Source organism: Chanodichthys erythropterus, chromosome 3 (genome assembly GCF_024489055.1).
Source record: "Chanodichthys erythropterus isolate Z2021 chromosome 3, ASM2448905v1, whole genome shotgun sequence".
NCBI classification, from domain to species: domain Eukaryota; kingdom Metazoa; phylum Chordata; class Actinopteri; order Cypriniformes; family Xenocyprididae; genus Chanodichthys; species Chanodichthys erythropterus.
The window spans coordinates 59242029-59268213 of NC_090223.1; the positions used below are offsets into that span (position 1 = coordinate 59242029).

Genomic DNA, 26185 nt, shown 5'->3' on the forward strand with positions numbered 1-26185 from the left:
GGGTTTGTGAGAGTAGTATGAGTGTGTGTTTGTGTATGAGAGTAGAGTGAGTGAGGGTATGTGTTTGTGCGTGACTGTGTGTGAGAGAATTACAAAGAAATAAAGTACTATATTTGTATCCCAATTTTCTTACCTACAGTTGGTGAGGTCCAAACAAAAGCTGCTTCCCTCCGAACACAATATGGTAAAGTACTCCGTCCAAAGCCGAGTGGCAGCGGCGACAAAGAATTAACTACCAGACAGAAATGCATTTTAAATAACCTGCAGTTTCTACAGCCATTTGTTGTTTACGTGTGTCTCAGTCTACACTGAATGTAAGTTGTTTGTAACAGTTCTTTCCAACTTTTAAATAAATTTGTGAGCTTTCCATAGTATCTGCTTTCAAACATGTATTGTATATTACTTATTGTACCAGATATTTTACACAACTTGTTTTATCGTAGTTGGATGACCTATCACAGATGAGGGTGGAGAAGACCAGGAGACAGAAGAGGATGTGTGCGAGTCATCCACCTCCACCTCCCACCACACATCTACACCTTCAACTCAAGAAACCTCCTCCTCTCACCATCATCACAAGGTCACAATCAATCCTGAAAGGGCACATTACAAGGCCAAACAAAAATCAAGAGACAAATCATCAGATGAACTTGAAATAGAGAAAGTTAACATTCTTAAAAATATGTCTGAATCACTAGTAGATGCCAATAAGGATGTCGATCAAACATTTGGCAAACAGGTAGTGACCGAGATGAAGCTGATCAAAGACCCACTGACCAAGATGAGATCCTTATGATGTTATATGATGCACATGAGAATGAGGCCAGATTAGCATTAGACCCCCACGAGCTTTACGCCCCCAAACAACTTGGCAGGGACACACACATTTTAATCAACCCTACCAAAACACATCCAATCATGTACCCTCTGCAACACCTCCAGTGAGCTATCTCAGGGCAACAGAAGAGGCATATGACCAGGAAAGAGACATGATGTAGGGTCAAGTCTTGATCTGTTTTTGTTTTTTGATGGTGCTAGACTGCAGTCACATTGTTGGTTTTGCTGTTTTTTTTGCTGGCAGTTTATCAGCGGTATGCAATATTTGCATATTTAAAAAAGTGAATAAATTTTTTTGTAAAGAGTAAAGAAAAGGGAGTGTAATTTAATTTTAATAAAAGTTTTTAATAAAGAAAATTAATCTTGTGTGTTTTTAATAAACAAATATTAATTTTGACCATTATACATTCTGCATTTTTTTTTTTTATTTACACATATATAATTAAGTCTTTAAAAAGTTAGTTTAATATTGTTCTAAACATTACGTTTGTTGTATTTTGTTTTTATATTTCCTTAGTGTAAAAAAAAAATGATACAGGAAGACCTGAAGCTTCATGCAAAATGGTCTGTTTATCACACTGCAAAAAAAAAAAAATCTTATCTTATTTAGTATTTTGTTTTGTCTCGTCTTAAATCTGGAAGCATTTACTTAAGTAAATTTACGTAAGCTATTATAGCTTATTTTCTGAATAAAATTATTTTAGCTTAAAACAAGCTAAAAAAAAATTATTATCTTACTTAATTTTTCTTATAGTAAATGCTTCCTGATTTAAGACAAAACAAGGCAAAAATATTAAGTAAGAAAAACATTTTTTGCAGTGCAGTTGGTGTCTATGTTTAAATCATATTTTCCTGCCAGGAAACAGAATCCAGCAGGTGAAAGAAAATATGCCTTCAAATTGTCCCAATAATTTTTGGCGGCGGTTGTGGCATTCCGTGCACCGCTTGCTGCCACAGAGGGAAGTTCTCCCTCCCTTCTCCAAGCTCCAGGAACCATGTTGTGATTTGCGTCTTCTACATCTGCAAAGATTGAAGGCAGGTACACATCTGATGCCTTGTTCCTGAGGAAGTTGTGCACAGAGAGTGCAGCTAGTGTCACTACGGTCACTTTGTCAGGCTCCAGTGCAATGTTGGAAAGTAAAACACGGAGTCTACTGGCCAAAATTCCAAATGCATTTTCAACTGTACGCCTTGCCCTTGAAAGCCTGTAGTTAAATATTCGTTGCCCATGGTCCAGATTTCGGAAGGAGTATGGCTTCATTAGGTCGGTTCGGAGAGAGAATGCTTCATCACCAACAAATGTATAGGGCAAAATTATGTTACTCCCTGGGAGTGGCTCTGGACTGGGGACATTCAGTAGATCTCTGTCCATGGCAGCTCGGAGGTCTGACTGGCCAAATATTCCTCCATCTGACACTCTTCCTTGTACGCCAACATTTGCATAAATAAATTTGTAGTCGGCGTCGACTACTGCCATGAGTACAACTGAAAATCTTGATTTGTTGTTGTGGTAAGTACTTCCAGAGTTTGCAGGTGGCTGGATGTAAATGTGCTTTCTATGGCACCTAAGCAGTTAGGAAACTGCCACTTGTTTTGAAACCTCTCTCCACTCTGTCTCCGTTGTAGGAGTCTGAAAAGATAAACAGCATATATAATTAAGACATGTAATGTTCTCACATTTCTACAAAAAGTCATAAAATGCATTTTATAATACATTTTTTTTATAATGAAATTAATATAATTTAGAAATCCATTATCTACTCTGGTTTTGACTCTGTGGTTAAAACACTTGTTTTTGATATAGCACCTGTAAAGGCTGTGTCCGCCTACTGTTGTGAAATGTACATCTGTCTGTTATTTAAATCAAATGCCTTACCTTTAAATGATCATCCTTTAAGATGTCATACAAGGCTTGACACGTCTCCATTACTATCTCACTGATAGTACTGCAACCGATCCGGTTCTGGAAGCTCAGAGATCTAAATGTCTCTCCTGTGGAGGGGAGCATGTGTGCAATTTGTATAATACACCATGGCCTGCTTTCACAGATGGCTTAGATTAAACCAGGATTAGGCGTTACATTTACTAGGACATATAAGTACCTTTTATAATCTTAAATGTAAAAACATTACTGGTGTGCATCTTGAGACAAAACAATGGCATTGACATTTTAAGATAAGTCAGTGCAAGTTACTTTAAGTTAAAAACAGCTCAAACATGCATTTCAGTCTGAGACTAGCTTAAGCCTCGTCTGTGAAGCTAGGGGTATATGATTTTTAAAATTTACTTTTTACCGGTAGCAAGGAATCGTAGAGTTAGTGACAGACGCATTCTCGCACTGATGGCTATTCTTCATTTTGTGTCTCTTCTTTGGATCAATGGTGTAACTTTGTCAAGCAAGTAGCTGAAATCCTCCACATCCATCCTGAGCAGATCACGGAAACCCTTTTTGTCACTGTCCTACAGTGTAAAGAAGAAAAAAAACATGTTGGAAAGTCAATTTTGTTTTTTTTAATCTTCAAATAATGGACATAATGCAAAACTTCAAAATAAAAAATTGATGCCAAGGAAATGGCATGGCATAGCATTTTTTTTATGCATGTACTCAACTTATAATTGTCATTAAGCCTATGATGGAGTTCATGAATCAATCAAAGGCATTAAACCGTTGAACTGAGATTTTTTTGTTAGAGGCTCAATTACCCTATATGTGACTAACGTACATAAACAAATTGTACTTCTGTACATTAGAAGTGTTAAATTACATTGGTGATTGTTAAAAAAAACATTGTAGCTGTATATTGCTTTAATGTAAGCTTAATAGATTATACGTTGTGGCAAGCTTTTACTACTGGCTAATAACAAAATATTTAATATGAAAAGAACGATATTTTACCTCAAGTTCTCTTTGGAGGATTGACAGCCCATCCTGTCCTCTCCGAGCAAGCCAGGAACGTGTCCATGTTCGGGTTTTCTTTCTTTTTTATCGCTTTTCTAAACACATATGACAGCCAGTACAAAACACGCCGCTTCAGTCATTGTTTACGCTCTTGTTTCTCACGCGCATCATGGCAACAAGCGACGATTGGTCGTGTAGCAACGTGTAGTCTGACATGTTTCAAGTCCAGGACATGACTTTTTGGAGTCGAAATTGCATAATCTGACACAGTAACTATCGTACAGACAAAAAAAATCGTGTAGTCTGAACCAGGCATTACTCAATTTACTTTTTATTAAGGGAAATGAATGTATAATTAATGCAATTTGTTTTTAAAGATTTTATAAACTGCAAAACTTGTGCAATTTTGCTAATATACTCAGCAAAAAAAGAAACGTCCCTTTTTCAGGACTGTGCATTTCAACAATAATGTTGTAAAAATCCAAATAACTTTACAGATCTTCATTGTAAAGGGTTTAAACAATGTTTTCCATGCATGTTCAATTAACCATAATCAATTAATTAACATGCACCTGTGGAATGGTCGTTAAGACCTTAACAGCTTACAAAAAGTAGGCATTTAAGGTCACAGTTCTAAAAACGCAGGACACTAAAGAGACTTGTCTACCGACTGTGAAAAACACCCAAAGAAAGATGCCCAGGGTCCCTGCTCATCTGCGTGAACGTGCATTAGGCATGGTGCAGGGAGGCATGAGGACTGCTGATGTGGCTAGGGCAATAAATTGCCATGTCCTCACTGTGAGACGCCTGAGACAGCGCTACAGGGAGACAGGAAGGACAGCTGATCATCCTCGCAGTGGAAGACCACGTGTAACAACACCTGCACAGGATCGGTACATCCGAATATCACACCTGCGTGACAGGTACAGGATGGCCACAACAACTGCCCGAGTCACACCAGGAACACACAATCCCTCCATCAGTGCTCAGACTGTCCACAATTGGCTGAGAGAGGCTGGACTGAGGTTTTGTAGGCCTGTTGTAAGGCAGGTCCTTACCAGACATCACCAGCAACAACGCCGCCTATGGGCACAAACCCACCTTTGCTGGACCAGACAGGAGTGGCAAAAAGTGCTCTTCACTGATGAGTCACGGTTTTGTCTCACCAGGGGAGATGGACGGATTCGTGTTTATCGTCGAAGGAATGAGCGTTACACCGAGGCCTGTACCCTGGAGCGGGATCGATTTGGAGGTGGGGGGTCCATCATGGTCTGGGGCGGTATATCACATCACCATCGGACTGAGCTTGTTGTCATTGCAGGCAATCTCAATGCCTTGTGGTACAGGGAAGACATCCTCCTCCCTCATGTGGTACCCTTTATGCATGCTCATCCGGACATGATCCTCCAGCAGGACAATGCCACCAGCCAGACTGCTCGTTCTGTGCATGAGTTTCTGAATGACAGCAATGTCAATGTTCTGCCATGGCCAGCGAAGAGCCCGGATCTCAATCCCATTGAGCACGTATGGCACCTGTTGGATCGCAGGGTGAGGGCTAGGGCCATTCCCCCCAGAAATGTCCAGGAAATTGCAGGTGCCTTGGTGGAAGAGTGGGGTAACATCTCCTCATGGACTGGACCAGATTTGTCAGTTCTTGCTGTGAGGAGATGCACTGCAGTACTTCTGGTGGCCACACCAGATACTGACTGGTACTTTTGATTTTGAGCCTCCCTTCATTCAGGGACACATTGTCAAACATTTTTAGTTTATGTCTTATGGTGTTGACTCTTTTAGTGTTCATACAAATATTTACACATTAAGTTTACTGAAAGTAAAAACAGTTGAAAGTCAGAGGACGTTTCTTTTTTTGCTGAGTTTACAAATGGGAAACTGTTTTCAGTCAACATTACCCCAACAAGCAAATGTAAACATCTCAATTGCATTGTCTGTAAATTTGCAACAAACAAATGTACAGATGTCCTATTCTTGATTAAAAGCCTAGAGAACATTTTCAACTCAGCCTTGTTAAAAAGTGCTTATTTAAAAAAAAAAAAATGGTGTTCCATATTGCATTACAATAATCCACATATTACAATGAAAAATACAATTTTTAAAAATGTATAAGAACACTGTAAACATGAATAAGTTGGACCAACTCAAAAAATTTGAGGTAATCAGTTACATCAATTTTTTGAGTTATAATGTTCCCAATTTTAGGTAAGCAGAATGATCAAGTTTTGAGTTTGTAGTACTCATGTGTGTTAATAGACGACATGCACGGAGTGTTCTTTTAGAACTTCCACAATAATATAAGCCAGCTCGAAAACTTCCGAAAGATGTCATTTGCTGGTGTGTTGAGCTTCAGTAGCAAATTTATAATCAGAATATAGTCACTTAAATGGTATAGATAAAAGCAGGGCTGGACTGGGGCTAAAATTCGTCCCCGGACAAACTCATCCCATGTGGCGCATGAGTTCCCTGTGAATGTTTTTTTTTTTTTTTGCTGGGGTTAGGGCCTTAAATTGGAGTAAATAAATGAATGAACAAAACTAGGACAGGGACAAATAATGATGGATATTATTGAATTTACTACAAATGCAGTTAACAAATTTAATAATACTAAAACTAATATTGCACTTTTGTCACATAGAAATTCACTTCGGCAGTAAAGCACTGATTTTCATGCCGTTAAGTAAATTTAATGCTATTAAATCCTGTCATCATTTACTCACTCTCATGTCGTTCCAAACCTGTATGATTTCTCTCTTCTGTAAAGGCTGGTTCACACTGTGCGATTTTGGCCACGATTTGGTCGTCTGAAACAAATTTTGCAAATCCTTAAAGATTCCTATAATCCTAGCCTAAAATCTGTTGTCTTTGATCGCTAGTTTGACATGTTCACCGACAGCAGGTTAATGACCGTCGCGATCAAATTTTACCTCAGACGAAATTCTGGCAGTGTCAGAAGATTTGGTGCACAATCCTCCAGTGTGACTTCCAACGAATGTCAAATTGTCTTCATTTTTCAAGACAATCCGTGATCAAAATTAATGATAGAGATGACTTTGGCTATGTTCACACTGCAGGGCTTAATGCTCAATTCCTAATTTTTCAAAAATTAGATTTTTTTGCAAGGCTGTTCACATTTTCAATTAAATGTGACCATTTGTGATCTCCTGTGTGAACGTGAAATGACCCAGAAGTGACCCGCATGCGCAGAAGAGTACGCAACGGTCAACGACGTCACTCGTTGTTTGCGGAAGTAGACGGCCACTTTGTTTGTTCCAGTCTTTAACCTCCTTGTATTTGGCTTTTTATTTTTCGCTGGCATTGGAGCCAGGATTGTCTGTAACCATGCTCGGCCATTTCGCTGGAAATGTTTTCGTAAACCGCCCGGTTCCGATAAGAGCCCTCAAGTTTGGCCTGAATAGAGCTGTCACCCCAAATATTAATTAAATCTGTGACCTCGCTTCCCTTCCATTGACTGGTCTCAGCAGCATCGTCCGCCATGGTTGTTGTTTATCTTCTCGTTCCCGCCTACTTCAACGCCCAATTATGACATTTGTAGCGTATCAATGACGTACGGGTCGGATACATGTGGCCTGGCCGTTCAGACGGAGGTCGCATTTCAAAAGATCGGATACGTATCGGATTCAGGACCACATACCCAAGTGGCCTGGGTCACATTTGAAAAGATCGGATCTGTGTCGTTCAGACTGTCATGAAAAGATCAGATACAGGTCGCATGGGGCAAAAAAAAATCGGAATTGGGTCTTTTCAGCCTGCAGTGTGAACGTAGCCTTTGTTAGCCACTATTTCAGTCCCGTGTGTAACACAGCTCACTGTCATCGAATGTGTGTGTTTTGATGATGTAAAACTCCGGATAAGTTTTCATGTGCGCGTCCGTTTATGCGTCTTGACTGTCGCGCAGTCTGACATAAATGACAGCTGAGATCCCACAGTGTGACATGAGGATCATGTTCGTACAGTCTGACAAGCAACCATCGCAAAGGAATATTATAAATCGCTCAGTGTGAACCCGGCTTAAAACACAAAAGAAGATATTCTGAAGAATGTTGTCAACAAAACCATTTTGGTTAAGCTACCCTTGACTCCAATTATTTTCTTTTTTATGTTACACAGAAAGAAAGTAATTCATGTTTGTAATGACATTAGGGTGAGTAAATGATGACATTTTGGGTTGAACTACTCCTTTAAAACAGTAACATTTTTAAAGAGTTAACACCTAATTTATGTAAGACACTGATATCTATCTTTCATGATGCTCTCATTGAAATAACATTTTACTTAGGACTATTAAAAATGTCATAAAACATATTTAAAGAAATAAAAACTAAAGCTTTGCCCTTATTCCATAGGATGCAGGCTTTAAAGCTGTTTTGTTAAATTATCCTTTACTTGCCCTGATGAAATTTACTATGGTTTAACTGTAAGATCATGGTAGACAGAGCACAGGTAAAGCATGCTTCTTATTACCATGGGTAGCCTATATGGTTTCTAAAATAAATAATAAACTATAGATTGTGTAATAAAATATTGTAAGCATAGAAAATACGATCATTCTACAGAAACATCCACTTTTCTGTCCCTAGACTTTACAGAAATATTACACTTGAAAAACACTTTAGGATTACAATTTTTTTTTATATTTTAATATGAAACAATATGTTATTTGAACAATTAAACCTTTTTGAGCCATCAATGTGGCAATATTTGTTTTTTAATTAATTATAATAATTCCAAACACCACAGAAGCTCTCGTCCCCACAGTCATGTACAAAGGGAAAGGGCTTTATTTTGAGATCAGAAACAGGGTTTTCTACCATTTAAACTACAATAATATATACATAACTATCAAATATATAATGTAAATGACATTAAAAAACCAACTGCTGAATAAATATTATAAAATATATAATGAATGTAGTGGTCCCTGGTGTTGTGTCACTGGTGTTACTTTTAACAAAAATCTCTTATTTTGAAATAAACAATCACACTGATGACATCACTTGACTTCCTTCTTCCTGAAGTTCCATGAAGAAAGGCCAATGAAAAGTCCTCTATCTCTTTTCAGTTATCAGAAATTTTAATTAGAAAATCATAATTTCATATGAAGCTTTTAGTTGAAGTCACTGGTATAACCTACTTTACTGTTAGAGATTTTTTAAAAACTAGAATACAAATGGATTAAATGACTTAATTTAGTGAATATATCATGATTGACAACATGGATTGACACCTTGCAGCAGCCATTCTGTAAAATGCATTTTTCATGAAAATTGTCACTGGTGTTACCTGTTTATAGTAGTAATAACTTTATTTAAAGCTATTCATTAAGTTATTTTGCATAAAATAGCACTAAGATTACATGATTCTAACTTTTCTTTCTCATTGTTAATGTTCTCATTGTTGGGCAGATATATCTAAATTAAGGGTATTTGGCTAAATTCAGTGCAGCGACTTTACGGACAGCATATTTTACAGACAGTTTTAAAATGTTGTTTATGATCTTTTACTGACTGCTTTCACAAAGTGTCAATGATAGTCTTTGATTGTATACCAAATGTAAAAAATTTAGTCTTATCTACTGAATTCTAGTTGAAGAATTAAGGATCTTTGGTCTTATGTGTACGTCGCTGGAGATTCATTGTGTTTTTTGTCTGTCTCATTAAATAAAATGTGTCATATGTGACATAATAATTTTACATCCATTGAATTCTGCTACACTCAAGAATTAAGATTTAAAGGATTGCATCATTACTTTTTTATAACTGTTTTTCATATATTTCATTGTTATAGAAATACATGGTTGAGCAATTGAATAACATCATCCAATCACACTTTTAACTAACCTGATTAAAATAAATAACACAATCTCCTTATTTTTGCATCATTATTGTTCTGTAACTCTGACTGCATGTGCAGAAAAAATTGAGAAATATTTCATAAAATGTTTAAAAATGCCAAAGTAAAAGAAAAAAACATCATTAAGCTGTCATTTATGTGTATTCATAAAGTCAAAGTGTAATATAATAATGTGGTCTAAGTTTAAATGTTAAAAAAAGAAATACATTTTAAGACATTTTGCCATACCAAAAGTGGACGTTTCTGAATGACCCCTTTATGAAAGAAAGTGATTTATATTCTGCAATATTAAATATAAGAAGGCCTAATAATAGCAGCATTTTTAATAAATACATTTCTGCCAAAACACCATATTTCTTCACTGTTAGTAGCTGAAAGGTAAATTACTATAAAGGTGATTGACAAGCTGTAGTTGTATTGGCGTTTTCCAATTTACCTCGTCGTGTCTTTGCATGGTCGCGGCTGTTTTCAGCCAGATTCACCGCCGAACCTGTAATGTTCCCAAATCACACGACTGTTTTAAACTAAATTCTGGGACAAATCTGCAAGGATCAAGGCATCAAGCGACTCGCGCTGTTTATCCCTTCATAGGGCGGCAGAACCTCAGCACATGTTCGGCAGCGGCGAGCGGGTATTTGCCTTTTGCAGTTTCTCCTGCGCTCCAATTAAAAACAAAAAACGTCTCGGTTACAAAGGTAACCCTCGTTCCCTGAAGGAGGGAACGGAGACGTACGTCGGACAGACCGACGAATAGGAATCTCGCTAGAGAGGCCAATCTACTTCGAGTGTAACTAAACGAGCCAATGCACATTGGCATGCAATCATATGCATCAGCTGCTCGCCTCGCAGCGCGGGTATATAATGAGCAGCAGGTGCGGTGCATCTTCAGGTTTTCGCTGAGGAGCCGAACCGGATAGGCGGCAGCATCAGCGGGGTACAGCGACTGTGGCGACGGGACGTACGTCTCCGTTCCCTCCTTCAGGGAACGAGGGTTACCTTTGTAACCGAGACGTTCCCATTCAGTCGGTCACGTTCGACGTACGTCGGACAGACCGACGAATAGGAATCCCTACCAAAGCGCCACAGGAGCTGCCCCCTTCCAGCGCTCTGTTGTAAGCCACCTGAACCCCCTTGCCTTCGGATGGTGGGACAGGGCTAACACAGAGAGAGTCGATCACTGCTGTTCCCCAAAACCCATTCAGTGAGACTATTGGATAACGCTGGGAAAGCGTACCCTTCGCTGGGAAAGGAACGCTGCGGAAGCCACATCCTTCCCCGAAGGAGTTATGTGGAGAAGTACATATGGACTAACCCTGTAGGGCTGTGCTACATATGGAAGAGCTGGGGTGACTCCAACCCGATGAAGGGTAGGTTCTCCCAGAGGGAAAGACACGGGCTTCGTTTAGGAGCAACCGTGGAACCAACCATATGGGATCCCCGTAGGGTCACACATATGGAACCCAGCCTAAACCCGGTTCTCAAGGATACAACGGAGTATAGGCCTGGTGCCAGACGCTCCGCCACGTCGGCTGCCGAAGGGATATCGGAGGACTCGACAGGGTCTGCCTTGTAGGGACTCTCTGGAGAAAAGAAGCGCATGTAGCGCAGCAAGCCGACACTAAGCCGGGGCCTCTCCGTGCCTCTGACCTGTGGCGAGAACATGGGAGGAGACCAGCTCGACACGAAGGCTATAGTATCTAACGAACGTGTTAGGTGTCGCCCAGCCGCAGCTCTACAAATGTCTGTCAGCGAGGCGCCACGAGCCAGCGCCCAGGAGGATGCGACACCTCTCGTGGAGTGAGCATGCAACCTGAGCGGGCAGGGCACACCCTGAGCTTGGTAAGCCAGGGCGATGGCATCCACTATCCAGTGGGCCATCCCCTGCTTGGAGACAGCCTTTCCCTTCTGCTGGCCTCCATAACAGACAAGAGCTGGTCTGAGGTCCTGAGGCTTTAGGTTCTGTCTATGTACAGTCGCAAAGCGCGGACTGGACAGAGTAAAGCCAGGGCTGGGTCTGCCTCCTCCGAGGGCAGCGCTTGCAGGCTCACCACCTGGTCCCTGAAGGGAGTGGTAGGAACCTTGGGCACATAGCCAGGCCGGGGTCTTAGTACCACGTGGCTATCACCCGGCCCGAACTCCAGGCACGATTCGTCGAGCGAAAATGACTGCAGGTCCCCTACCCTCTTGATGGAGGCCAATGCCACCAGCAGCAAAGTCTTCATAGACAGAATCTTTAAGTCTGCTGACAGCAAAGGCTCAAAGGGAGCAATCTGAAGTGCTCTCAGCACCAGAGTGAGGTCCCAAGAGGGTATGGAGAGGGGACGAGAAGGATTTAACCGTCTCGCCCCCCTAAGGAACCTGATGACCAGGTCGTGCTGACCAACAGATTTGCCATCTAAGTGGTTGTGGTAAGCGGATATAGCAGCAGTATGGACTTTAAGGGTGGAGGGGGGACAGCCTACGCTCCAACCCTACTGCAAGAAGGAAAGCACGACTCTGATCGAGCATCTTCGGGGGTCTTCCCGGCGAGAAGAGCACCACTCGACGAACAGGTTCCACTTTGGAGGCGTAAGCACGTCTCGTCAGTGCACGTGCCGAAGTGATGGTGTTAAGTACCTCAGGGGGTAAGTCACCTAGAACCTCCGCATCCCGTCCAAGGGACCAGACATGGAGTTTCCAGAGGTCTGGACGCGGGTGCCAAAGAGTGCCCCGTCTCTGAGAAAGAAGGTCTTTCCTCAGAGGGATGGGCCAGGGAGGGGCTGTCGCGAGGATTGAGAGTTCTGGGAACCAGGTCCGGTTGGGCCAGTAAGGCGCAACTAACAAGACCTGCTCCTCGTCCTCCCTGACTTTGCACAGGGTCTGTGCAAGTAGGCTCACTGGGGGAAACGCATATTTGCGCAGGCCCCGGGGCCAGCTGTGAGCCAGTGCATCTGTCCCGAGTGTCCCCTCGGTCAGAGAGTAAAACAACTGGCAGTGGGAGGTTTCTGGTGAGGCAAACAGGTCTACCTGAGCCTCTCCGAATTCTCTCCAGATCAGCTGAACCACCTGGGGGTGGAGTCGCCACTCTCCTGGCAGCGCAGCTCGTGATAGCTCGTCGGCCACACGGTTGAGCACACCGGAGACATGAATGGCGCGAAGCGACCTCAGATGCTTCCGACTCCACAGGAGGAGATGGCGGGCAAGTTGTGACATGTGACGGGAGCGTAGACCACCTTGACGGTTGATGTACGCAACGGTCGCAGTGTTGTCCATACGGACCAGTACATGCTTGCCCTGAAGCAGGCCTTTGAGGCGGCTCAGAGCAAGGCGTACTGCCAGCAACTCGAGGCAATTGATGTGCCAATGCAGATGGGGTCCCGTCCAAACCCCTGAGACTGCATGCCCGTATTACGTGGCACCCCAGCCGGTGGCAGAAGCATCTGTGAACACCACAGCATGCCGGGACACCTGTTCTAGGGGCACTCCTGCCCGAAGAAACAAGGGGTCCGACCACGGACTGAAGGTTCGGCGGCACTCCTGAGTGATTGGCACCCGGAATGTGCCGCGCTGCCACGCCCATCTCGGGACTCGGCCGTGAAGCCAGTGCTGAAGCGGTCTCATATGAAGCAGACCGAGCGGTGTTACAGCCGCAGCAGCCGCCATATGCCCCAGGAGCCTCTGAAAGAACTTCAGTGGGACCGCTGTCCTGCCATTGAATGTATTCAGGCAGTTCAACACTGACCGAGCACGTTCCTCTGTGAGGCGTGCTATCTGCTCGACCGAATCCAACTCCATACCGAGAAAAGAGATCCTCTGCACCGGGGCGAGTTTGCTCTTTTCCCATTTGACCTGAAGCCCCAACTGGCTGAGGTGTCTGAGTACCAAATCCCTGTGTTTGCACAACTGATCCCGGGACTGTGCTAGAATGAGCCAGTCGTCGAGATAGTTGAGAATGCGAACACCCTGTTCTCTCATGGGAACAAGGGCTCCCTCCACGACTTTCGTGAAGACGCGGGGAGACAGGGCCAGCCCGAAGGGTAGGACTCTGTACTGATATGCTCGACCTTCGAACGCGAATCTCAGGAATGGCCTGTGTCGCGGAAGAATTGAAACATGGAAGTACGCGTCCTTCAGGTCAATCGCTGCAAACCAATCTCGGGGACGGATGCACTCGAAAATGCGTTTCTGCGTGAGCATTTTGAACGGTAGCTTGTGGAGGTTCCGATTCAAAACTCGCAGGTCCAAGATCGGTCGTAACCCGCCGCTTTTCTTGGGTACAATGAAGTAGGGGCTGTAGAACCCCGACCTCAAATCGGCTGGAGGGACCGGCTCTATCGCGTCCTTCGCCAGTAGGACTGCGATCTCCGCACGCAGGACAGGGGCATCGGCATCTTTCACTGTAGTGAAGAGGACGTCCCTGAACTTGGGGGGGGGAGCCGGGCGAACTGAATCGCAAAGCCGACCCTGATGGTCCGAAGGAGCCAACGAGACGGACTGGGGAGCGCTAACCCGGCTCGCAGAGACCGTACAAGCAGGACCAAAGGGACCACCGGTGTACCCGCAGCAGGGCAGCGAGGTGGAACACAGGGACGCGGCTCGGGGGGCTCTCTTTGTGAGGCGGCCCGAAGCGGCGTCACAGTGTGCTAGGCAACACTTACCTGGCTCCACGGATGGACAGAGGGAGCAGTCGAGGCTTTGGCTGCCCGCTGCTCGCTGCTGTCCGCTGGCGACAGAAGAGGGGGATGAGAGTGGTGAGGTTTTTCTCCTCCCACTGCTCTCCAAACCCTCTTCAGACCTGGGAATGGAGGGACTGCTCTTTAAAATTTGGGTACCGCTGCCTCTTGGGTCAGTGGCGGAACAGAAACAAACCCAATAAAAGGATTTACCACCTGGCCCTCCTCCAGGGGTGGAAGAGCAGCCCCACCCATCTCTGGGTCGCCCGTCTCAGGGGTGATTCTCACCAACCAGTTAAACAGCTGCAGAGACGGGAGGCGTCATCTCCCCGCAATGGATACAGCAGAGCCTGCTGGGCCGGAGTTTCTTGCAGGGGACGACACCCTTGGCGACGAGCAGACTGAGGGGCGGCCCAAGAGGAACTCAATGGTTTGTCATGGGAAGCTCCCCTATCCGCTACTAACTGAGGAGAACCGCTGGGCTCAGTCCTCGACAGTGTCACCGAAAGGCCACCTCGTAAGATGGGAGCATTGAGAAAGCATTTAGCTTGACAACCTCTCACACCTCACAAGGTAAGCCAGGGGGCACTTCTGGACCACGGAGGTGGACATCGTCTGGCTGAGGGCCTGCGCCGTGACTTTGATCACGGTTAGTCAACAAGCGCAGCTCAACCCCAGCACAGAACTACCCTCATGCAAAAAGAGTGCCTTGGCCTCACATGCAGGGTGGGTGTGGTCTGTGTACAGCCACCCCATCCAAGAGGGTAGTGAGAGAGGAAAAACTTATGCAGATTGGCACCTTTGGCATTCCATATTTATGGCACCAATATACCCCCATACTGCCAAGTTTTCCATGCACATCTGGAAGACCCAGGAAAGCATGGCTGTAAACTCTGAATCTGAGTCAGCATAAGCACACACCATTACAGTGGGCAGCGTCACCCTCATTTCCAGAGCATAACAGCACTCTCTCTGATGCTGCAATCGACGTCTGTCCCTCAGCTGGAATGCTAGGTTCCCCTATGAAAAGGACCAGCAATCCAATCCAGAAACTGCACAGCTTGCAATGCGCTAGAGAGGGAGGGGCCCTAGGGGGTTGGTTCCCCGAAGGAACCCCTCAACCTCATGTCACCCAAGCCATATCAGCAAAGTAGACCTCTTCTGGTGCACCAGAGAGGGCGCTACAATGGAGATTATGCAAGGGAACCGCGCATCTAGAGCGCCGAGCGAGCGCTGGGTTGCCGTGACAACCCGCGCTGCAGCCCGGCAGCTCGACGGCACACGACACGCAGAGGAGCGAGAGGTTTGCTCTCGCTGATCTCCGCGGTCTCCCAGAGTGTCGGGCAGAGCCGCGGCTGTGCTTTTACACACAAGCGGCAGCTGGCCAACAACAGAGGGGACTCAAGCTTCCCGGAGAAAGAAGAGTCACGACCGGCGTGTCGACGTGATCATGTTCTCATATGAAAACATGAACACCCACGAACATCATTTCAGCACGCGCCCAGACATGCGAAACGGTGATCGTGGCCGTCAGTGAGGACAGGAACGATCGCATCCAGAAACACAAGTAGGATGTCGTCTTTAAAAAGACGCGAATCTACTTGTGTAAGCTCTTTCAGGGACTTTACTCTTTTAGAAGTGCTGAAGCACGCAGGGGAACGGCCACCGCAACACAGACAGGGATTGTGTGCAGCCTGTCATGTGCTTTCTCTCTCTTTGAAGGCGCTCACTCTTACCAGCCGTAAAAACGGCTTTTCAGCGCTCAAAAGCGCACCGTACCGGCCGTGAGAACAGCCTTCTGACGCTGTCAAACAGCTATTTGCTCAAAAACGGCAAACGAAACAGAAAAAGAGAGGACGTCGACCCCGCTGCTGTGCTGTTCGCCCGCACTCGGAAAAAAAGAGAAGTTCAACCAAAAAGCTTGACTCGTCTTCTAGCAGACACTCGCTTGCAGAGAACAGGAACAAACACCGTTCGGCTCCGAAGCGAAAAGCTGAAGATGCACCGCACCTGCTGCTCATTATATACCCGCGCTGCGAGGCGAGCAGCTGATGCATATGATTGCATGCCAATGTGCATTGGCTCGTTTAGTTACACTCGAAGTAGATTGGCCTCTCTAGCGAGATTCCTATTCGTCGGTCTGTCCGACGTACGTCGAACGTGACCGACTGAATGGGAACAGCGCGGGAGGGGGAGGTCTCTCTCACTTCGTCCTGTCAGTTCAGAAGACAAACCAATGGGCCGCTGTCCCTGCGTGATGGGCCAGTCCATAGCAATAAATAAATAAATAAATAAAATAAATAAATAACCTATCATCGGACTCAAAGTGCGTCGGCCCACCGGGAAAATGCCCAGATTACCAGTCCAACCCTGGGTTCATCAACAGTGTTCAAATATAACTCGCCTACCGTTATTAATAAACTTTATTTAACGTAGCAGTCATTAATGTAAAAATGAGATATTGTTACATGTTTGATATGTACTTTGTGCTAACTCCCAGCTAACCAAAATACGTGACTGTTACGTAATTTGGTGACCAAACTTTCGTCGTGGCGACGTAACTAGTTACGTCGTGGCAACCGGAAAAGTGAAAGGTGCCTATACGTCGCCACAACGTAACTTTGTGACGTTGCCAGTTAGTAACTGCGACGTCGTGGCAACGTTGTGTATCAATAGTTGTGTGTTGGTCATCAGTTGGTAATTCTTATATTTATTTATTTTTCTATGGGCGGACATGCAGTAGTTTAACCTAATTTATGTCCTCATTTGCCCAAACTAATGTAAAGGCTATTCCAACAGCTGTGAACGATGAATGCAGACTCGAAATTAATTCAATTCATTTATTTTGAAAAACACACAGAACATGAACAAAACTCCAAATAAAAATAATGAAATACACTCAAACTATAAATAAAAACATATAGCCTACAGCGAAACATAAAATAAAAGCATTAAAGACGTTTTGCGCTCAGTATCATTAAAAACATATGCTAACGTAACATTTTGCTAACATATATTTCAGACGATCAAGGAAATCACAGAGGTAAAAATATTAACAAAAGTACTTATGGTAGACTGTGGGTAATGTTACTTAACCAATCTGACGCAGTTGTTGAACTTTATTGCTATAAAACTGACGAGAAACACGGAGAAACGTCGACGCTGTCCTCTCCAGCAGCTTGAATGTTTTCCCGGTTGCCATGGCAACTCTAACGGCCACCTGCACTAACGTAAACATAACAATAAAAAAAGGTTTTGCGTCTTTCCAAAGTTAACTTTATACATTTTTATAAAAGCCATTTATTCATTGTCACCTCGGAAAAATAAATTCTTCTCTCAGAAAAATTAACTTTACACTCTTATCAACATACTGTGGGCACTACATTTGTGGAGGCGCGCGCTGTATGTCACGTCACTATATATAAAAAGCAGTCATCCATACTCTGATTTGGTGAAAAGAAACATTTTTTTTCTTAAGGGGACATTTCAGTCTTGTGTCTGACATTTAATTACACGTTTTATATTGCAAATTCTGGTAATAATAACATATAAAGAATGTGTAAATGATGGTAATGAAATTACGAGCACATGACGTTGCTGTTACGTTGCCAGTAAGTCATGGAATGACCATTATATTACGTATAGAGGACGTATCTGGAACGTCCTTGGTAATCTTGTAACGTTAGGAGAACGTACTGACGACGTTGTGATATGGTAATGTGATGGTAATATTATTACGGGCATACAACGTTGTAGTTACGTTACTAGTAAGTCATGGAATTACCAATATATTACGAATAGAGGACGTATCTGGAACGTTCTTGGTAATCTTATAACGTTAGGAGAACGTACTGATGACGTTGTGAGATGGTAATCTGAAGGTAATGAAATTACTGGCATGCGACGTCGTAGTTACGTTGTCAGTTAGTAAGTCATGACATTACCAAAAAGTACGAATACATTACGTAACTGTTACGTCGTGTGTTAGCTGGGTAAGGCCTATTTAAATACATATGGATATATTAAGCCTAAAGTACCCGGAGATGTACCAAGCGTTCGTTTGTAAATAATAACTTCATCTATTCTGTCTCTTAAGTACAAAGAAACATCTGTATTTTACTTAGGATCTATTGGCTAAACAGATAATAAGATACAATCATAGTAAGCACTTAATATTTCTGTATATGGCCAAATCATTCACAAAATCGTCCATTAAGGAATGTTTACGCTCAGGCTCGAAGCGTCTAAGCCAGTGGTCACCAACCTTTTTAAGCCCAAGATCACTGACCTCGACCTTTTTGAAAGACAAGATCTACTTGATAGAAAAAGACAGCCCAGATTGTATTTAGTATTTTTTTTCGTGGCCAATGTAGATTCTGATTTATTTATTTATTTATTTTTACAAGCAAATTGGCAGATTCTGATACTGGTTGCAGATATTCATTATTAATATTATTATAATAAACAAAAATACATAGCCATTTCAAATTGGGAATCACTGCTTTTTGATCACAATCCAAACAAAGATACTAGGCACGTTGCATGAGCAGTTATTTTTTTGTTTTAATTAGATTTAATTTCTGGATTTAAAGCAGAAACAGAACAGTCTGACTTTATCTTTGTGAAATTGTAATTTACAATTATGCTACATACACAAAAAAAGCATGAAACAAAACGTAAATTCAACAGCAGGTGGCGCTTATGGAGCAGCAGTAATACAGTTTTTCCTTGGTTACCGCTGTAAACAATACTGAAATGCGCTAATAATTAGCTAACATACTTTATTCTAAGGTAAGAGAAATCTTTCTGAAGACTGATCTCCTTTTAAAGATGCATTCATATAAGCCCTCACCCAAATTCAATATTTATATTTTCTTCCTATATTTCGAGCATTGTGAACAGTGAGCTGATCTGCCTGCTACAGACTTTTCTCCTCTTTGCGTCCGTCTTAAGCGTCTCTGGCCTCTTGTTAACGGCCGTTTACAGACTCAGAAATTATGTGGGCTATTTACCTTTATCTGTCTGTCCCAGTAGCTCCCAAAAATAAAATAAATACAAAAATACAGTACAAAGACTGGAGATATTTCTGTTATTTTCGCGAGCTACTGGAACAGTGATAAAGATCGACCGGTCGATCGCGATCGACGGGTTGGCGACCACTGGTCTAAGCCAATAAGATTTGCTGAATTATAAACCAATGAAATTGTGCCCCGCCCCTTCGTCAGACCGCTTGGAATCTTGGAATGCGTTATTGTGACGTCACAGTGCGCACATGCACTACATAAATCGAGTCAGTTGAAATTCAGCTCTTTGTCGGAGTTTAAAGTGGCGCTATGATGCTTTGCAGAAAGTCCAGTAGCAGCAGCTGTCAAAAGCTCCTGGAAGGAGTCGCCTGGGAGGACGAGTCAACAGGTAACTGACAGCGTTAATAATAATTAAAAAATGACATTATATATAAAAAATAACCCGCAGGACACAATTACTTTGTGACTTCTATGTAACAGCATCAGCACTGTGTTTTTAACTTTTCAAGTGTTCTTGGAAATTTGCTGTGTTCAGAAACAATGAAAAGCTGCTAATTATTCACATGAACTCGCTGCATTAGGACAGTTTTACTCGTGAATCATGTAGCTGTAATCTGTGCTGATAAAAACAATGTTTCTAATCTACATTCATTCATATACTGTCTATTGTGTATATATATATATATTTTGCATGTTGTTATTTCCTGTTTTCTTCTTCTATTTTATTATCTGTGTCTTGTCACTGTCATTCTGTCTCTCATGTGTAAACATACCTGGCAATAAAGCTCTTTCTCACTCTGATTGTTTGCAGAAAAGCGCACACAAGGGAGGAAACTCTTTGCTGGCCTCCGGAGAAGGAAGTGCAAGTCTAAGAAAGAATCCATCCCAACCCAGGAAGAAACCCAAGTGTGTGCTTTTGTGCCTGAGGATCCATCGCAGGAGCTTCCACACACATCCGGCGTGGATCCGATGGGCACAGATCCGCGGGAGTCTGAGCCAACAGACCGTGAGTCTCCAGATATTACCACTCTGATTCATGTCTATGTCAGCCTGATGCTTCTGGGTTTAGTTTTCATTTTTCCTCGTCTTCTGCTGGTTCCTCACCTGAAAGACCACCAAAAGATCTGTATTTTTTTAGTGTGTGGAAAAAGCGGCAATTACTAAAAACTAAACTAGCCAATCAGATTTCTCTTTACCAATCTCACACCCACACACACAAACACATTTGACTTCACAACACACAAACGCACACCGTTATTTATTCTCAATCCCTCTTGCTTTCTCAGTATGTCATGAGTGCACACAGATTAATAACCAATTTGGGGAAAAATGGCATTAGGTTAGTGCCCTTTATGGTACACACAATTAGGATAATTACGGTGTGACTTCAATGTGAAACAGCATCAGCACTGAGTTTGTAATCTTTCTAGTGTTGTTGGAAATTGTCTGAGCCCAGAAACTCACATGAACTCGCAACATAAAGCAGCTCTACATTAGGACAGATTTACTAGTGAATCATTCGGCTGTAATCTGTGCTGATAAAAACAATGTTTCTAATCAACATTAATACATGTACTGTCTATTTTTGTCTATTGTGTATTTTTTTTTTTAAATATATATTTTTTGCATGTTGTTATTTCCTGTTTACTTCTTCTATTGTATTATCTGTGTCTTGTCACTGTCATTCTGTCTCTCATGTGTAAACATACCTGGCAATAAAGCTCTTTCTCACTCTGATTGTTTGCAGAAAAGCGCACACAAGGGTGGAAACTCTTTGCTGGCCTCCGGAGAGCGTGGAGAGAGTTTCCTCGTCTTCTGCTGACACCTCACCATAACTGCACAGGTATATTTCTTCACAAGCAGATGCTGCTGGAGTTCATTCTCATGCTGTATATTAACATGTTGTTGTGCATTTTTCAGGATCCTTTGAATCTCTTTATAATGTGGCAAAGAAACTGAAGTCGAGACCTGGTGTCAGTAATCATATAGGATTTCGCTACTCCGATCACAAACTAGTATGTTTCCCTTTCTGTATACACATATATATTCATATATTCTGTACATTTCTGTCTTTACTCTTTCAGTCCTGATGTAAACATCAGTGTTTACAGTTTTGATCAAAAAGGTACAGACTGTTAGATTAGATGTACACAAACAAATATAAGTTTACAAAAATGTTCTTCATTTTTCAGGTGTTCATCAAATTTATTAAGAAGAACCGGTCTGAGAAACTAGTGGAATTGGTAAGTTGAAAAGACTTTATTCTTCATAAAATGTTTTATTAAGTTCTAATTTGGTAATTGATTAAAGTTTGTATGTAGACAGTATAAGATATCATTGAAACATCAGTTGTAAAGTACATTGCTTTCATCTTCGGCAGCCCTAGAGTGGAAAATGAAGTGTACCGGGCCTTTATTTAGGAGATTTGAGATCAGTAAGGAGTTAACTAAGCTTTTGTCAATCTCTTTTCTTTAGTCTGGGTATTCCTACCCTTTAAGTCAAGAGACAGCTGCAATGTTGATGGTGCAAAAGCCTCCAACTAGCAAGCATGTCGTACAATTAAATGATCACTTTGTCATGGAAGATCAAGACATCTTGATTATGGAGTATCCACGTTCCTACATCAACCTGTTTGAGTATGTCGAGCGAAACAGAAGTGGCCTGATAGAAACCGAGGTGAAACTCATCATTCGGCAGCTCATTGTTGCTCTTCATCACTGCATGAGTCGAGGTGTTTATCGTCACACGCATATGAGAAACATTCTTGTCCACACATATACCCTGCAAGTAAAGCTGATGGACTTTGGAGACACACTGCTCGTCGAAGAAAGACGTGAGTCGGCTTTTTAAGCACAGTTCACTGATGGTGTTTTACTGAACACTGAGCATGTGTTTCTTACAGGAGATGATGAACCTCTATTAATCAGTGCAATCAGAAAATACGGTGAATGGGCAACAACTGAGGACTTACGCAAACTGCTGGATGTGCTGGTCCGGAGAATAAGTAGCTGGTTTTGGATAAGACCACGCGTGTCCAAAGGTGAGACCAATAACTAGTGTGAAAAACATATAAAGCCCTGACATGAGTGACCGTGACATTATCAGTGGGCATCCAGAGAAAGTCATAGTAAGAAATGCAGTGTGTTTCATGGTAACATTACCTTACATGAACTACATGTCTCAGTCAAACATGACCAAGCAGATCTCTTATAAAAAACGTTTACAGAATGCCTGGATCTTCTTGAACACCTTCATGATGTAAAGTCACGGATGACGTTACAGGCTATGTTGAAGCATGACTGGTTTAAAAGAAAAACTGAACCATAAGAAAAGTAAGATTTTTAAAAAATTTTTGACAGATTAAGGCCGTCTTGGCACCTCTTGACCATAATTAATATCATGCTCTCATTATTTGGCAGGTTCCCCTGCATTGGCAGCTCAGGGCCTATAGATCAGCTGCATGGGTCATCAGACGGGACCCCGGGGACGGCTTCAATAAAGTCATACACAAAATGCAAAACTCGGGTTACTTTGTGTTTTTCTATACTGTTATGTGTAATACTATAAGCAAAAAATGCTTAAAACTTTTTAAAAAAGTCCTATTTCATCTTTAATCATGTTAACTAATTTAGATGGAAAATGTTTTTTTAGACATTCACCTCAATAGAAATTCATTTTAGAATTGACAGAGTATTACATCACTAGAATTGTCTTGCTTAAACGAATTCAAGAGAAAAACCATGACGGTTAATCGCTACAAAAAAATAATTATTCTGTTTTGAAACAAAAGCCAAAATATGATTTCATTATTATTATTATGGTAACACTTTACAATAAGGTTCATTAGTAACATTAGTTAACCTGAACTAATGATGAACTGCACTTATACAGCATTTATTAATCTTTTGCTAATACATTATTAAAATGAAGAGTTGTATTTGTTAACATTAGATAATATGCTGTGAACTAACATGAACAAACTATGAACAGTTGTATTTTTATTAACTAATGTTAACAAAGACTAAATGCAGTTACAAATGTATTGCTCATGGTTAGTTCATGTTAGTTAATACATTAACTAATGAACCTTATTGTAAAGTGTTACCATTATTGTTATTGTGCGATTGCTAACTGCATAAACATAATTTGCATATTTTATTGAACGTGTAAAAACTCTGCTATTATTACAAATGAATGTGATTCTGCTGTTTAATCAATGGAGACTGACTGAAGTGCTGATGAAAATACAGGTGCTGGTCATATAATTAGAACATCATCAAAAAGTTGATTTATTTCACTAATTCCATTCAAAAAAGTGAAACTTGTATATTATATTCATTCTTTACACACATACTGATATATTTCAAATGTTTATTTCTTTTAATTTGGATGATTATAAATCCCAGGAAAATCCCAAATTCAGTATCTCAGAAAATTAGAATACTGTGAAAAGGTTCAATATTGAAGACACCTGGTGCCACACTCTAATCAGCTAATTAACTCAAAACACCTGCAATGGCCTTTAAATGGTCTCTCAGTCTAGTTCTGTAGGCTACACAATCATGGGGAAGACTGCTGACCTGACAGTTGTCCAAAAGACAACCATTGACACCTTGCACAACGAGGGCAAGACACAAAAGGTCATTGCAAAAGAGGCTGGCCGTTCACAGAGCTCTGTGTCCAAGCACATTAATAGAGGCGAAGGGAAGGAAAACATGTGGCAGAAAAAAAGTGTACAAGCAATAGGGATAACTGCACCCTGGAGAGGATTGTGAAACAAAACCCATTCAAAAATGTTATAAAAGACTCTAAGTTGGTTTTAAAATGTTGTTTATGATCTTTGATGTCAATGATAGTCTTTTATTGTACACCAAATGTAAAAATTTAGTCCAATCTACTTAATTATAGTTGAAAAATGAAGGATCTTTGGTCCTATGTATACGTCACTGGTGATTCATTGTGTCACTGGTGTTACTGTTTTTTGCATTAAATAAAATGTGTCATATGTGACATGATAATTTTACATTGAATTCAGCTCCACTCAAGAATTAAGATTTAAAGGATTGCATCATTACTTGTTTATAACTTGTTTTTCATATATTTTCATTGTTATAGCAAATACATGGTTGAGCAATTGAATTATCATCATTCAATCACACTTTTAACTAACCTGATTAAAATAAAAAACACATAATCTCCTTATTTTTTATTTTTATCATTATTATTCAATTATTATTCAACTCTGATTGCATGTTCTGAAAAAAATGAGAAATAATATTTCATAAAATGTTTAAAAATGCCAGAGAAGTAAGGTAACACCAGTGACAAAAACACGGGTACATGCAGTCATTAAATAAATGAACAAAAAAAATATATATATCATTAAGCTGTCATTTATGTGTATTCATAAAGTCAAAGTGTAATATAATAATGTAGTCGAAGTATAAATGTTAAAAAACGAAATACATTTTAAGACAGTTTCTCATACCAAAAGTGGACGTTTCTGTAGAATGACCCAAAAAGTGGGGAACATGAAAGAGACAGTCGATTGCTCAATTTGTACAGCATTAGATCGTTCAATTCAATCGGGTTTTTGCGGACAGCAAAAAAAAAAAAAAAAGGGGGGTGGGGGTGGTTCTGTGTGTACCCTGAGATAAAATCCTGCAGGTGCCCCTGGATAGATAGATAGATAGATAGATAGATAGATAGATAGATAGATAGATAGATAGATAGATAGATAGATAGATAGATAGATAGAAACACAGATAGAAACACAGATAGAAACACAGATAGAAACACAGATAGAAACACAGATAGATAGATAGATAGATAATTTAATCATTTAAATAGCGAGCAACACAAAACCGTTAACTTCACTGTTGCTTAATGTTTCCATAGTAACATATTTGCCTACAGTTAACTCTGTTAAGAAATTGAACAGTTGGCATTTTATCCTTATTTTTCAATAGTCAAGTCAAGTCAAGTCAAATTTATTTATATAGCGCTTTTACAATTTGTAATTGTTTCAAAGCAGCTTTACATATTAGAAGCACAGAATACACCACTATTCTAAGGTGTCTTTTTTTACGTTCAAGTATTTTAATTTTTGGAAAATTAAGCTTTACTTACCCGATTCACCAATAGATGGCGCAATTGCACTGTTCTCCGGAAGTCACAGCGTGTTTGACGCGTGTCCAAGAGGTCTACAAAGAAGACCCGAGGACCCGGCGCCCGACCCGGGACCCTTACGGGTTCGGGACTATATTTTAAATGGTCAGCCGGCTCCGGGTTGGGTCCTTATCTATTACTTCGGTTCCCGGGGTCTGATTAACATTGTGTCTATACCTGAGCCGATCTGATTCGGAGATCACCCGGCCGTGTTGGGAGTCAGTCAGCGCTGTGCGTGTTTTGTAACTTGCAAAGTATGAGCCAGGAAATAAGGTGAAAAAATACGAGTGACCCCAGCCATCAGAAGCAGAGCGGGCGGAGTTAATGCAAGCGAACGGTGATCATCGAGTTTTACTATTCCTATCGTGTGCAACAGTAATGCAAACAAACTTCAAATCTCAAGAACTGCTTGTAGCCTTGCACATTCGCATTTAAATAACATAGCCTATTTCAAATCATTAACAAAATATGAACTATCACACAAATGTTTTCTGTGACGCTTAAAGCTTGTGTTTCAGGTTGCTCCAGCATCTCATGCGAGCGCACTTTCTTTCTCCTGTTTTTATAATAACATTATGCCGTCTTGTTATATCTAAAGTTTTGGTCAGACTCGGCTCAGAAAGCACAGAAATGACCGTAAATAAGTAATGCTAACGTCAGCGGCCATGTCACTGAACAAGCAATCGTTATTATAGTTCAAAAGGGCAAACAGTCAAAGT

The 26185-nt window shown here is 41.6% G+C and overlaps 1 protein-coding gene and 1 pseudogene across 1 annotated transcript; both read left to right on the top strand.

Annotated features, from left to right (window-relative positions):
• LOC137006055 (zinc finger protein 721-like) overlaps nucleotides 1-26185 on the top strand; it is a 970851-nt pseudogene that overhangs the window by 466828 nt on the left and 477838 nt on the right.
• On the top strand, nucleotides 4430-5138 carry LOC137014070 (uncharacterized). Its single transcript, XM_067378193.1, has 2 exons — nucleotides 4430-4884; nucleotides 4958-5138. The coding sequence occupies exons 1-2, from the start codon at nucleotides 4430-4432 to the stop codon at nucleotides 5136-5138; spliced, it is 636 nt and encodes a 211-aa protein (XP_067234294.1).

Bases quoted from the DNA above. Each gene is read 5' to 3' on its own strand.
- LOC137014070 (XM_067378193.1), top strand. From the start codon at position 4,430: ATGCCCAGGGTCCCTGCTCATCTGCGTGAACGTGCATTAGGCATGGTG. The intron at 4,885-4,957 runs GTCACGGTTTTG...CGTTACACCGAG, and splicing joins AAAGTGCTCTTCACTGATGA to GCCTGTACCCTGGAGCGGGA.